Source organism: Dioscorea cayenensis, chromosome 6, assembly GCF_009730915.1.
Source record: "Dioscorea cayenensis subsp. rotundata cultivar TDr96_F1 chromosome 6, TDr96_F1_v2_PseudoChromosome.rev07_lg8_w22 25.fasta, whole genome shotgun sequence".
Classification (NCBI taxonomy): Eukaryota; Viridiplantae; Streptophyta; class Magnoliopsida; order Dioscoreales; family Dioscoreaceae; genus Dioscorea; species Dioscorea cayenensis.
In genome coordinates this window covers 5881803-5898046 of record NC_052476.1, presented here as the reverse complement: position 1 = coordinate 5898046, position 16244 = coordinate 5881803, and the positions used below count along the sequence as shown (strand labels likewise).

Genomic DNA, 16244 nt, shown 5'->3' with positions numbered 1-16244 from the left:
CATGTAGTGAGAGCTCCGATGTTTAATTAGGGGTTTCCTAGATCTCTTAGCAATTTTGTGAAAGTAGGATTAGAAGAGATTCAATTCTACCATAGTATAGGATTAGGTATTGAGGCGACTTGATAAGGATGCAAGTGTACATGTCAATCGTGTAATAAAGTGCTCAAAAGTGGAGTATTGATTCAGAAGATTGAGAATACTAGTACTAATTTCTATTCCGAAAGTTAGCCTAACTGAAAATAGTGGTGTGTGTGAATAAACTAAAGAGCATGAAATAAGAAACAAAAAGGAGTGGAGAAATTAGGAGAAGAAGAAATGTCCGGGCATAGCATCCCTCTAGGGTTTTGTTAAGTTCAGGACAAAAGTTGTTTAATCATGCAATCCTATTTGAACCGAAAAATTTTCTAAAGTATACTAAACCCCTTTTGCAAGGGTGAATAGTAACTGATTTAGTATAGTGCTGATATAGTCATCCCACAATCGTTTTACACTCTATGAAATCTTAATGTGAATTAATAAGAATTTCTAAAATTGATAATTCTTCTTGCGAAGAGATTACCCCTAATCCCATACAGAGTAGAAAATACAATTTCCACTAACATCTATTCCCTAAGACTGTAAAGAGATCGAAAACAACTTGCTAATCCACTAGGGAGGATTGAGGGAGAAGAATTCTCCAAAGTACCCCATTATAGGCTTACTCACAATCCTCTCTAATCGCGGCATCTCTATGCTAGGTGGGTATGCCCAAAAATAGGATAAAACCTTAGAATTCAACTATGCCCTAAAATAACATTGATTGCAATTAAGAAACAACTAATTTAACAAAATCCACAACCAATGTCAAATAGGATAAAACCCTAGAATTCAACTATGCCCAAAAATCTACAAAATTAGTCCTCAATTAATGAAGGGCAAGCATTCCAACAACATGACATGAAGAGAGATAAGCTAAAAATGAAAACCCCCTTCTCAATCATACTGGAGAATGATTGTAATAGAATAACCGAGGACCTTCCATGAACGCTACCAAGCTAGTCTTGATGGCTTCAATCCTTCCTCTCCAAAATCACCTCAAAATCCTTGGAGATTCTCCCCTCTTTCTTTTTTTACCTCACCCCAAACTGAACAAAAGATGCCCTAGAATTCCTCATCAGAACTATTTATATTGTACCACTTACGGGCATAAGGACATGGCCGTAAGGAGCTAGGGATGTTGGGTGTTGTGAGCCTTACAGGATCACTTACGCCCGTAAGTCCCGTCAGTAAGGTCTTTTATCTTATGTTTCGGTCCAGCTTATGGCCATAAATGTTGGACCGTAAGCTTATCTATCTAGCCTTTGCAACCACCCTTACGGCTTTAACTTGTACTGGTAAACTTCTCTGGATGGTCCCTATGGTCACACTCATAGGTGTAAGTTCTACCCATAAGGTCCTTTCATCTGTCTTTATACTCCTTCCTATGGTCACACTCATGGGTGTAAGTTTTACCCATAAGGTCACACTTGTACTGGTAAACTTCTCTGGATGGTTCCCTAGAAGAGGCTTACCGGTGTAAGGTTGTAAGGTGCCCGTGAGCCATCCTGTTTGCCTTGTCCTTCTTTGATTGATGTCTGAAGGAGCTTCATCTTCTTTATTATGGCTCTTAGAACACTTATTTTGTCCCTCCCTCATCTTTAAGTGCTGCTCGAAGCCTACGAATGTAAAACACACTATGTCTACTATCGAATTCCACAACATACCTCTAATACATGCCTAATGAGTGTACAAAATGATATAAAATAATGAACACTTGTACACTCATCACGACTCGAGAGAGTATTCAATATATTTTTTAGACCCCTTGGTTCAACCATACTAGGGTTCCATCTATATTAATTGCAATTACCTTAGTTCTTAATTCCCAAGCGAAATCTCATTCGGGCACTTTCTTCTCATATTGGTTGTTCCCTTCTTAGATTCTTAACCTTAGTTATTTTCATTCTTGAATGTTAGTAAACTTTTCTCTTATTGATAATATGGTTGTTAGCTAGAGAATAATAATAGATCTAGTACTAGTAATATTTAGTTCATGTGGATTTGACAACCCTACTCACACATACTAGTACTTGATAACCCGTACACTTGCGAAGTAGTATGCACAAAACTTCAGCACATCAAGTTTTTGGTCCATTTGCTAGGGACTGAATAGATTAGGAACACTATTATTTGTTAAACTAGTTTTTTCTTACTTTTTTATTTCTTGTCATTTAAGAATTTTTCTTTTTATTTCCATTTCTATTGTGTGTTTTGTGGTTTGCCAATGATCCTATTTATTCCCATTTATTTTGTAGGATTATCTTGTGGAAATAGTTGACATAATTTGTGCATTGACGACTAGTTTAGAAGCATTACACAGGAAGGTTGACAAAGTAGAAAATTTTAACAATTGTGGGGGGAGGGAGGGGTGGGTTAAACACATGCGGTTTGCATTCAATGCCTCAAATAGAATAGGTTTTGCTGAAATATGTTGACCCAGATGTTTGCAAAGATTCAGTGAGAAGAATAGTTAGTGCAAATTTAGAGGAATTAGTGATAGGAGTTAGTGACCAAGTTTACTCAAGCAGCGCGGAATGATTTAGGGAGTTACGATGACCCTACAAGAGGTGTTTAGCAAGTTATGTCATTATCATCTTCATGGCTAAAAAAAATTTAAGGATGTATCTTGATTTAGAAAAGGATGTTATGACTACACACAAGACTTGATGGAATTGATCAACCTAGAAAAGAGTGCATGAAGGAGGCACAAGGCAATTAAAATGATTTGGAAGATGAAACCCTCAGAGTTCGGAACAAATGGTGGACATCTATTGAGAAGCCCTTGGAATTGGAGTTGAAATGGTTACCGGAACACTTGGAGTATGCTAACTTAGCCGATGGGGAGAAATTATCGCTGATCATCTCTATAGATTTAGATGGGGAGTGAAAGAAGAAACTTTTAGACGTGTTAAAAAAGGATAAAATGACCCATTGCATGGAAGATTTCATATATTAAGGGTATTAGTCTGATATATTGTACACATAAGATTTTGATGGAGGAGAACTTCAAGTTCCTGATCCAACCTCAAAGGCCACTAAACCCAAATATGAAGGAGGTGGTCAAAGTGGAGGTCATTAAGTTCTTGGATGTCGGGGTGATATATCTGATATAGGACAGTGCTTGGATTAGTCCTGTTCTTGGAGTATGCTAACTTAGCCGATGGGGAGAAATTATCACTGATCATCTCTGTAGATTTAGATGGGGAGTGAAAGAAGAAACTTTTAGACTTGTTAAAAAGGAGAAAATGACCCATTGCATGGAAGATTTCAGATATTAAGGATATTAGTTTGATATATTGTACACATAAGATTTTGATGGAGGAGAACTTCAAGTTCGTGATTCAACCGCAAAGGCCACTAAACCCAAATATGAAGGAGGTGGTCAAAGTGGAGGTCATTAAGTTCTTGGATGTCAGGGTGATATATCTGATATCGGACAGTGCTTGGATTAATCCTGTTCATTTGGTATCACAGAAGAGTAATATGACCATGGTGGAAAAATGATAAGAATGAGCAGATCTCAACCAGAATAGTTATTGGATAGAGAGTGTGCATTGATTACAAAAAGACTAAATGATGCCACCAGGAAGGACCATTTTCCCTTACTTTTCATTGATCAGATGTTGAAGTGACTTTTCAGATATGCTTATTACTGTTTTCTTAATGGATTATCATGATACTTTTAGATTTCCATAGAACTAAAAGACCAAGAGAAGATTACATTTATATGTCCATAGGACACTTTTGCTTATCGAAGAATACCATTTGGGTTGTGCAATGCACTAGCCACCTTTCAACGATATATGACCACCATTTTTGATGAGTTGATAGAGGACATCATGGAGGTGTTTATGGATGAATGTTTGGTGTTCGGGGATCCATTCGATCTTTGTTTGTGGAATCTAGAAAAGGTTTTGATCCATTGTGTAGAAACCAATTTAGTTTTAAATTAGGAAAAAAATGCCATTTCATGGTCCGGGAGGGCATAGTCTTGGGTCATAAAATATCCCATAAGGGCATTGAGGTAGATAAAACAAAAGTTGAGGCTATTGAGAAACTACGACCACCTACGTCAGTGAGATCCATCAAGAGCCTCCTTGGGCATGTAGGTTTTACAGAAGATTAATCAAGGATTTCTCAAAAATAGCTAGACCATTGACCCAATTACTTAAAAAAGATGCTCTATTCAACTTTATTGAAGGCTATGGATTCGTTCAATATATTGAAGGATAAACTCATTCATTCTCCAATAATGGTTACAACCAACTAGAATCTACCATTCGAACTCATGTGTGATGCTAGTGATTATGTAGTGGGAGTGGTTCTTAGGCAAAAAAGAAGGGATAAGCATTTCCAACCAATTTATTATGCAAGCAAGGCCCTAACAGATGTTCAAGAAAACTATACAACCACAGAAAATGAGCTACTTGCAGTGGTGTACGCCTTCAGTAAATTCAGGTCATACTTGATTCTATCAAAGGTGATTGTGTACACAGATCATTCAGCTTTGTGATATTTACAGAGTATGACTGACGCTAAACCACAGTTGATACAGTGGATGCTTCTATTGCAAGAGTTTGATTCAAAAATCAAAGACAAGAAAGGGACAAAAACTTAGCTACGGATCACTTGTCCAGGATAGAGAATCCACACATGGAAGTAATGAGCGATCAAGTGCTAAATGACACAGTCCCAAAGGAACATCTTTATGGAGTGGGACAGTCAAGTGATTAAGAAACATCATGGTTTACAAATTTCACCAACTACTTGTCTGATAATATCCTCCCAAGAGGGTTAACATATTAGCAGAAAAGAAATTCTTTTATGATTTGAAAAACTACTTCTACAAAGATCAATACTTACTTTTATGGAGTATTCGATGTATAGGGGATTGACTTCATGGGACCATTCCCAAGCTCTAACGAAAATAAATACATTCTAGTCGTCATGGATTACGTGTCCAATTGGGTGGAAGCTCCTTTGAGCCGATATCATTACCTTGGATTGTCACTCTGGTGACTCCTTTAAGCTCCCTCTTCTTTCTTTGATTTGGCTCGAAACCCTAACTGTTGCCCCCAAAGTACATTTCCTAAAAACTAGCTCTTTAATAACTTTTTTCAGCTTTCTTTTTATACCGCTATGAATCGATTAAGTACACGTACAGGTACACTCCCATGTACTTTACTTGTGTAGATCTCTAGATGAATTCAAAACCACGACTCCCAGTTTACACAGCTAGGTGTACACAATCGTATATTTTTTCTACTGGCCGTATATATCTCTAGATTGTTTGCTCTTCAGCTCTTGAGATGCATGACTCGTGTGTCTCAGTTCAGCCTGTGTTCTCCTATGGCCCATGCCTTTGGATTCTTGGATGTACACGGGCGTGTACATCATATATATGCCCGTGTTTTTCTTGATATGACTTTGGGCTGGGAGTGTACGGTCATGTACACAATAATGTGCATAGTTCGTGTATTTCTCTGGATGTTCAGCTTATCGATATCTGAAGGATACATCTGCAAGTACATGGGCGTGTACCTTGCTCGTGTATTTCTCTGAATGTTGTTTACGGCCCCTTTTTGCTTCCGATTTCGTACTTTTGGCTCAAATTGTACTTTTTCCCCTAAAAGTAAAAATAAAACAAACCAAGTTCCAAATCATCCATAAAAATACTCTTGAAGACCACTTAAGTGCAAAAGATAATCAATAAGATATGTATGATATAACACTTATCAATGACTCGTACACTTGCAGAGTAGTGTGCAGAACACTTCAACACATCAATATATATATTTATTTGGGATGGAAAAAATTAAACACATTTCTAAGAAAAATTTGATAAGAATTAAAGAATTATATAGTACCAAAATAATAGAGCGAACAATGACTAGTGCATCAAACAATGGTGGGGAAGTTCTATACAATTATCAAATTTTTTTATAGTACTTTTTTCTTGATCAACTTGAAAATGGTACATCTACTTCCAAAGAGATTGTACAATAAAATTTAATTACCAATTTTTTACTTGTGTGTCCTTGAACATTCACCAAATTATTCATATACCCTTTAATAAAACTAAATATATGAATACCCTTAGGGGTCGTTTGGTTCGTGGTAATGACATATTACCACGTAAAAAAATTACCATGGTAATATGAGTGGGAATGTTATATGGTTGAGAATATTATGATAATTTAATATAACCATATTTGGTTAGAAACACTTATCACGGGAATAGTTCATTACCATGTTTGGTTGTCATAGTAATCAATTTGCTAAAATATAAAAAAATTATGAGATTACCACGGTAATCCATGATAGACACCAAATTTGGTGGTAATAGGATTAACAACTTTCTTGGTAATATTCTCATATTGGTAATGTGATATTACCATCAAAATTATCACTGGTGCAATGCCAAATGTAGTAATATTTTTAGATTAACACGTAACACATGGTAATCTTTCTACAATACCGCGAACCAAACGACCCTTTAAAATTCGATTTATGTATGTATATATACCCCACATGCACTATTGGTTATTGCATCTAAATAAAAATTAATGTTACTAGTAGTGTAGAAAATTAAAAAATTTTTTTTATTATTATTATAACTCAATGTCTATATATAATTCATAATATATTTTTATGAAGTATATATCAATAGAAGGGTATATATGTAAATAAATTGAATTTTAAAATTTAAACGTAGTATCTATTTTAATTGAGGGTAATACACATAATTATTAATTAGACGAATTCTCAGACATAAACAAGAAAAACAAACCCTATTTAAATTCACTAAACATGTTTAAGTAAAATCCATAATTAAATATACTATTATTTTAAAAAAAATTAATACTTTCAGTGAAGATGGCTAGTTTTATCATTTTAAACTTTATAACAAGTTAGAATTTTAGTTATAGAGACTTTTTTTAGAAACCTTATATTAAGCTCAACATTGAAAGTTTGCTAATAAATAACAATAATAAAAAAATCTTGTCACAAAATAATCTAGTTTGTAGTTTCAATTTTAGCAAAAATCTAATAACTAACAAAACATTTATGAAAACAAAGTAAGAAAGAAGAGCAAGGCACATGACCAAGCCCATTTAGGCCCATTCACTGCCCTAATTTTTCAAAGCTTGCTCCCAATTCTCATTTCCTCTGAAAATCACCACTCCGATTCTTCTTCTCTGTAGACTCTTCCTACCTTTTCCTCGCTCGCGGGAGAACCACGAAGCCATGGATTCAATGCCTGTGAACTGGGACGCCCTCGACTCCCTCGTCCTCGACTTCGCCCAATCCGAGCGCCTGTTGGACGACTCCCCGTCCTCCGACTCCCACCAATCCCGCCTCCTCATCCGCCAGATCCGCCGCTGCGTTGAGGATGGCGACATCGATTGCGCCATCGATCTCTTGCGCCTCCATGTGCCGGCAATCCTTGACGACCATCGCATCTTGTTTCGGCTGCAAAAGCAGGTGCCTTTTTGTGTTTTTGTGTTTTTGAGTTGATTGTTAAAAGATGGGATTTTGATCTGTTTTGTGTGTTTGTTTTGTAGAGGTTTATTGAGTTGTTGAGGAGGGGTACGGTGAAGGATCGCGATTCTGCTATGAAATGTCTTCGAGTTGCACTTGCTCCTTGCGCTCTTGATGCTTATCCGGTAATTTGATTTCCAGTTTTTATATGGTTTTCATTTTTGAGATTATGTTATGGAAAAATAGCTCATTGGATCATTGTATTCGTTGTATTTATTCATTTTCTGACTATTTGACTTTGGTATGTTATGTATTGTTTTGTCTTTTATGATTATGAGACTTTTTTAAGTTATGTGTTCTCTAAAAGTAAAAAGGAGGGGGTAATGCCTCTGTTTCTGCAGCTCCCATTAATAAATTGATGGGATAATCTTGATTTCCAAAATAATGTAAAATTAGACCTAAATGATCCTGCTGCATTTGACATGTAATGTGGGATAAGTAGCATTATGAATAAACTCTAAACAAGCCGAATAACAAACTATAGACTTTATTTCTTTTAATTTCAATATGAACAGTGGTTGGTCTGTGATTTCATCAAAGATGGTTCTTCTCTCTTGATGAGAATTTTTTTTGAAGTTACTAAGGCTTGTGGATATGTTTATGGATTATGAGGCTTTCTTAAGTTATCTGTCCTCTAACAGTGTAAAGTAGGAAGGGATAAAGCTTCTGTATGATCAACTCACATTGGTGAATTGAAGGGATAACCTTGATTGTCAAAATAATGTAAATATTAAACCTAAATAACCCCTCTACCTTCGACATGTAATGTGGGATAAGACAAGCTGAATACTGCAGACTATACTTTTTTTCATTTCAATATTAACAGTGATTGGTTTATGATTTTGTTACATTTTTTTTAATGGTTCTTTTCTCGAGACAATTTTTTTTTTTGTTTTTTTTGGAAGCTGCTAAGTCTTGTGAATGTATTTACGCACAAAATAGATGAATCTCCAATTGGATGTTTGTATTAGAATCAGAGGTTTATTTTTTAATTCGTATTTGGTACATTATGAATTGGTAATTTTTAATGATTCTGATTCTTTCTTATTTTATGTATCTTATAAAAGTAGAAGCCTTTTTATGGGCATTTCACATTGATAAATTGAAGGCATAATCTAGATCATCAAAGTCAGGTACAAGTATATTGCAGAATAAACAATGATTACTAGTAAACTCTAGTAAACCTAAATAACAATTCTCACACTATATTCATTTTAATTTGAATGTTAACAGTACTTGGTTTTGGCTTGAAATTTAAGATTGTTTTTAAACTTACAGCAAATAAAAGAAAAGGAAAAGAAAGGAAATCAAAGCAAAGAAAATCTAGCTATACATGTTTCATTGTTTTCTTATCCATTTTATGTTCTTCATTAGCTTATCCTTCTTATTTGCTTCATTTTCTTATCTATCTTAATTTCTTCATTTGCTTATTTATCTCATGTTCTTCATTCCATTAAGCACAACAGAACAATTCTCGATGTTCCTTTTGTTTTGTTTCCTCTATTTTCCATCAATTGGAACTTGGATAAACAATGTCTTTAGGTTTAGGTTAGTTAGAGGAAAAGAAAAGAAAAGAAAAGTTTATCAACGTATTTTTCTTAGTCTACTTTCCATCTAATGTACTCTTTCAATCATGCCCGAGAAAATAATTTTCCTTCTTGTTTTCCTTATAGAAATTTTCTGAAAACCCCAAAAATAATTACAAAGAGTCCCACATCTTAATTGGTTTCTAAATGGCCTTGTTCTGAGTCTCTGACCAAGTTAAAGTCTGTATGAACATGGCCAAGTTATAACCTAAAATAATCTCTCTTTTACTGGGCCAAAAATTTATTTTGTTAGCTCATATTCTCTCATCTTTGTCTCTTTCCACACCCTGGCACCCATACACACTAATACTAAACTTGGTCCCAGTGGACCAATAATCTTATGGATTAGCTCCATGTGGATTTAGGCGCATCTTATTATCACGTGGCTTTTGATCCGTTGTAGGCTTTGTTCATTAGACAACATACATGCAATAATTATTCCTTCTAGAAAAAAATAAAAAAGTAGTGAGAAAGAAGAGGAAATTGTTGATTGATGGTTGCTTGGAGTTTTGTTGGAGGGAATGGAGATAGTTGCAATTCGCCTTGTTTGCTTTTATTTGGTCATCCCAACTATAAAAAGGATAGCATGGCAAAGCAGGTGGCTATGACAAAGGGCAATTTGTAATAGTATTTAAGGGAAATTTGCATGAATGCCTTCTGCAGAAGTGGTATGTGCCCCTAAAATCCATACCTCTTTTTTTTACCTCTACAAAATAGTAAAATATCAATGTCAAATGAACTTGCCTAAGAAAGTCAATTTTATCCCCAATTTGTTTTTGTCCTTAAGTTAGATTGCTGAGTGTGGTAAGGGAGCAACGAGGCTCTCAGGGTATTTTAAAAAAAAACTTCTGTTCACCATTGATCACATGGGCATAAATGCAAATATTGGTGTTTTGTTGTTGTATACACTCAAATATGAATTTTTTTATCAGTGTATATATTCACAATTATGACTTATTGGGGTATGTGAATTTTAATAATACTATTTTGATTGTTTCTTTCCTGAAGTTTCTTTTTTGGTTTTTCATTATTTTTCAGTCCAGACACTTATGAAACTGCATATTAAAACGTCCGAATAATCTTCTAAAATAAGATCATCTAGTGATGAAACATCTCAGAAATAGAACACAAGATTGGTTGGTATCATCAAGTGTATACTCAATGAATTTTTGTCTTATTCACCACAATGAAATCTAATGGTCGCATTTGGACTTAAAACTGGGAATTCTGCTGTTTATATAATAAAAGGACTTTTCTTTTATATGATTAAGCCATGAGTATGCAACAAGGTAGGGATTCAAACACAAAAAAATTGGTTTAAAATGCAACAAAACCATAATTAATTCCTGTTTTAGTGATATAAAAATTGATTTTCAGCAGTAGTAGAGTTCTGCTAATTCCGTTTCATTTTCAAGCTTGATTTGCCCTAGTTCTATGTGTTGTAATATTCCAACAACAGCTGAGTATCTTAGCTTTATAAATTAACTCCCTGATATAGTATGGCTGATTAAGCTGATTAAGTTCATGTTAAATATTTAATGTTTTTCTTCTGGTCGGCTAATAAATTATTTCATCATTGTATCACCTGTGTCACATGTCCTACTGTAATTAGCTTATCCGGGCTATACTTTTTAAGTCATACATGAAAGTAGCTTCTGTTTAATTTTTACTTTTTGTTTTCAACATTTCTTTTATTTTCTTTCCATTCACCTTTTATATATATTTTTGCAGGAAGCTTATGAAGAGTTTAAGCATGTACTTCTTGCACTGATATATGATAAAGATGATAAAACTTCCCCCGTGACAAATGAGGTATTACTGGTTGAATTGATAACTGATACTGCATGATTAATACTGATATCAGGCTTATTTGATCTCTGTGTCATGGTTTAGTCACTAAGGTGCTACATTTGTAATTCAAAGTATAATTTACAAGCATGTAGGTACTTGTTTGATTGTCATTTCTGTCTCTTCTTGTTTGAAGACTATAATAATCGTTATGGGAAATGCAAGTTGCTTGGGGTGTTGGTGTTAACCAAGAACCTGACACGCATTTGAGTAAATATAAATACTTGGTGAAAAGTATTTGCATGGTGTACCTATTGTCCAGTGTATAGCTTTCACAGAGCTCACACCCTGAGATTGTACTACACCATAGACACCTATCACTTAAGACTGGGTTTCATTTTCAAGCTTTGGTTTACCAGCAACATTTTGATAATGATGAAACATTGGAATGGATGCAAATGTTTTGCTGAAATCTAGGTTTCTCCATGCAAGCATGGTCTGCAGTTATATTGGCATGGAATTACCACATGTACAGGCATTGCTTGAGCCAATGTAGTTGTTTTTAACTAGTTACCTTAGCTGGTATAGATTCTCAATTTAACATTATATTATCCTATAAAAACAGTACAGTAAATGCTTGATTGAAAATTTGAGAGAATTTGTTTTGTGTCTAATTCAGTGGTCTGAAAGGAGGAGATTTGATCTTGCTGGGATCATTGTCTTCTATACTTAGAGCTCAGCTACATGCCTATGACCCACTTTTGATGATGACTTTGAGATACTTGATGAGGTATGCTTTTTTTTTTTTTTTAAATTAGATTCATCTCTACATTTTTTGAACTTAGTTAATCTTGAATTATGGTCCTAAATGGTTCAACTAAACTTTCTGCAGTATTCATAAAGTATTTTGCACCCACCAAGATATTCCATCTCCTATATCAGATATAACCGAGAGGTTCCTCTTTGAGGATCGTGACCCCCCTATAAGTTCCCATGAAAGCTTGTATGAAGTGCCACCATTTGAAGAGGTATTCAGACATTTATGTTAAGAAAACCATTCAAAGATCATTGTGGAGGTTTTCATTGTTTTCATTTTAATCTTCAGGTTGATATACAAGCTCTGGTCCATGCAGCTGGCCTAACAAGGCAAGATGCAGTTGATAGCTTAAGATTTGCTAAAGGCGATTTATTTCAGGCATTTCAGGTTTTTACTTGTTTCCATACTTGTTGCATTTTGATTGGATCTGAATTTATATGTGACTGTCTATTATCATTGACTACTGGAGGTATCTTATGTTCTGTGGTATGCAACTATATGTTTCACTGGATAAGTTCTATAGCTTGGTGACTGTTGCTGCATTTGATTGCCATGCATGGTTTTGTTTCGTTCTAGAATTTTTTTAAGATGCCATATTATATAGGCTTGTTTGAGATAAAATATTTTATTTTATTGGTAATTGGCTGCTCAATGTGGCCCAGAAAATTAGCTCTTCATCACTTCCCTAGTGTTGCTTCTAAGCCATGTCTGTTTTGAGGCAGCTGTGTACTATAAATATCTTTACCATCTTTTTGATATTATGTTGCTCTAAATCATATATTTTCTTATATGATCCACTTGTAATTTGATTTTTCATCTGGGCATGTGAACTTGTTCACTTAGTTATGAATCTTTTTGTCTACAATTATTTTGTGTGGTAGATATATGCATCTTGAAATAGGGAACATTTTGAGTTCAACTCCCATTTCTGGTCCCTTGAACTTGTTTGAGTAATGTACAAGTCTAACTTGAACCAAAATGTTATGCTTGATTATTATGAGCAGAACTCAAACAATGGTACTCTGCTTTGAGTTCACCTGAATAAAACCTAATAAATATTTTATATAGGATAAATATCATATTTTTCAATACAATTTAAAATTAATATTTGAGTATCTTAATTAATTATATGTTATACAGTATTTGTCTAATCTTGAACGTGTCATTGTGGTTAGCTTGGCTTTCAATCAAGCTATCAATATGAGTTTGACTCCCTGCAGGAAGTTATTTAAAATCTATTGAAAACATTTTTTTTTTTCCAAATAGTTAGTCAGCTCAGCTTAAGCCAAAAATGAGTGGCTGTCTTGGGCAGAGCTTGATCTTGAAAAAAGCTCAAGTTGGATTTTGAGCTCAAGCTAGGATGAGAGATGTTGATGTGAGCTTGAGCAGACCTTGGGAGCTCAGTTCTCTCAAGCTTGGGGTTGTGTACAACTTTACTTTAGAACATAACAAGTTACATAATTCACTTCATCTGTTTGTTGAAACTTAACTGCAATCTTGGAATTTCTGCATTGAATTGAAAGCAAGATCTGTTGAACAATAATCAGGTTAGATAAAGATATTAGTTCATGAAATCCAGTAAATTATTACATTTTGATAGATGATACTATTATTTTTCTATATGCATCCTGTGGCGGTTCCTAAACAATTTTGGACCTGCAGATCAACTCTCACTTTTAATTTTGACTGAGGATTATGGAATTTTTTTAAGAAGTTGCAATAACATTTCATGTTTTATAATACCCATACAAATCTTTTCACCTTATTCATATACTAATTTTTATCTCTGAGTTTCTTGTCAGTTGCTTTAACTTGTTATACATCATTTACAGAATGAGTTGTGCCGGATGAAACTGAATGCTTTGATGCTTGATGAGCTTGTCCGTGAATATTGTGTTTATAGGGGCATTGTGGAAAGTACCACTCCATCTTCATCAGGTAGAAATTATGAAAATCACAGTATCTTCCTCTTTGAAAGTTATGGCATTAATCAATTTGGAAATTATGTTAGCATTTAGCAAGTTTGTGTGATTTTTATGGCATCAAATTATGCATGTTTCAACAGACTGTACATCTCAGAGGAAACAATGTATAACTAATGGATCATCTAACGGTGAAGTGTCTGATAGCACGGTTAACAAGGAAGGTGTTCAAGAATCCAATGCTGATGTTGTCAGTAGTCAGAACAATGATGTTGAGATGAGATCTGCCGATGAGACTGCAGGAGCTCATGGCGATTGTAGCACAAGTGACATGACTCACCAAGTGAAGTATCATAGAAGGTTAAGGAGAAGCAGAAATCATGCTACTGGACAAAGGAGGCGAAAGAGATGGAGAGGGCGCATTGAGAGGTCTGAAGTTACACCTGATGTCGACTCTACCAGTTCCATTTTACAAGAATTCACATCCTTAGTTCATTCCAATAGAGATATGCCAGGTGAAGAGCAGGTAAGTTGAAAATATTTATATTTACCCTTCTTAATTATAAGTATCATTTTTAAGCTTCTATTGTCACCTTTTTATGTACAGGTCTCTGAGAGTAATTCTACTTTTGATAATGTCAATGATATAGAGGATCACAAGTATGAGATTATTTTAGAGATGATGGAACTGGCTAATAAGGGTATGGTTGCAGAGGTTGTTGAGGAAGTAAATGCATTGGATCCAGAATTTTTTGTTCAAAATCCTATTCTATTGTTTCAATTGAAACAGGTATATTGACATGCAAATTTTTTTCCATTTGATAATGCATAAACCTGCTGATTGCAAGATTGTAACATTATTATTATGACAATATGTCAGGTTGAATTTCAGAAATTGGTCAATGCTGGGAATCATGCGATGGCTCTTCGAGTTGCATCATCTCATTTAGGTCCTCTAGCTTCAAAGAATGAATCTTTGCTGAAAACTTTGAAAGAGACACTGTTGGCATTGCTTAAACCTAATGAAGATGTGATGACTAAAGGCTTGTCCCTTCTCGCGACGTCTCTACAGGTAAACTGCAATTAACTGTTCAACTAGATGATTTATGAGTTTTGCTTACTGTCATTTATCTTGTTTGAGTACATTTTTGTTTCTATTTGAACCATATTATTTTAATTGTTTGCTTACTGTATTTGACAGACCATCAATAACTTGAGAATTTTGTACATCTATTCTTTTCAATCCTTAAATCACGATGATTAGAGGTGGTGTCTGATCTCTATAAAATAAGAAAGTAACTTTATGCACTTGAAGGCTTGTCCTTTTCAGCTTTCCTGATGGTCTTAAACTTAAACAATGAACCTGATAATTCATACTCCCAAGTACTTGCTGTGTCTTGTTTGTTCATGCCCGGAATTAAAAGTTACATCCCTCGCTATTTGTTGAAACCTTGTCAGAATTTCAAGCAACTAATGATTTTTGTATAGGTTGCAATGAGCAGGAGGTTTGGTATTGAAGAACCACAGTTGATGAAAATAATGAGAGCAACACTTCATACTCATAATGAGTGGTTTAAACTTCAAATGTGGAAGGATCGTTTTGAAGAGTTTCTGAAAATAAACATTCTGAAAGAACTTGATGCTCCTTTACCCATTGATAGTACATCCAAGACACAGGCAGATAATGAGACACATGGATCTTCTTCACAAGTTACTAGTTCAAGTAGCAAGATAACAGATTATGGTAGCAGTCCGACTCAAGTTGCATCCAATGAAAGTGTTTTTGATGAGAATGCGATTCTCAAAGTTATGGTAAGTTCTTTGCTTTTGCTTCAGTCTCTTATACTTGCTAATTGCATTGTAATGAATGATGCACATAGATGACATCAGTTCTTTTGGATTTGTTTTTACGGGAGGGTATATCCTCCAATATGCTAAATTTTCAATCTCGTCACAGTTTGTTCTGTTAAGATGCTTTTAAATTATTTTCCTAAATTTTCCATGTTGGATCAATTACTTAGCATTAATCTTGATGGATATTACTCCTATTTCTTGGGTGTGTTTGGATCAAGTATAATGGAAGATAAAAGGAATGGGAAGAGAAAAAAGGACGATTAGTAGGTTATTGTTGGTTGCAAGAAATTGAGACTAGGTGTTATTTCAAAGCGAAAATGACCCACAACAACTTTTCGCTATCGATTTTCTAATGCTTTTCTATGTGCTTTTCACGTCTGTTAAAATTTTATAGTCTCTCTGTTCTTCAAGTCATCAATCTCTTAAGCATGCTCATTGCATTCATCAATTGGTTTTCCAGGAATTCGTCGCTTTGCCAAGATCAGATGCCATACATCTTCTGATGCAATACAATGGGAATGCAGAGGCAGTCATCCAACAAATGTTTGCATAAGTTGCTATGTATATTTGTAATCCAGACTTATTTGTTCATTGATTTACATACGTTGATTTATTCATTTTGTCCAATATATATATATATATATGTATTCTCTACTA

The 16244-nt window shown here is 34.6% G+C and overlaps 1 protein-coding gene across 1 annotated transcript; it reads left to right on the top strand.

The window, feature by feature from the left end:
• The first annotated feature begins 7216 nt into the window (after positions 1 to 7216).
• On the top strand, positions 7217 to 16244 carry LOC120263933. The gene is given in 13 exon segments (XM_039271912.1): positions 7217 to 7563; positions 7644 to 7745; positions 10938 to 11018; positions 11674 to 11709; positions 11711 to 11784; positions 11887 to 12022; positions 12100 to 12198; positions 13644 to 13749; positions 13877 to 14259; positions 14341 to 14523; positions 14614 to 14805; positions 15222 to 15545; positions 16048 to 16244. Coding segments are annotated over 13 exon segments (2046 nt in total). The 5' UTR covers positions 7217 to 7326; the 3' UTR covers positions 16141 to 16244.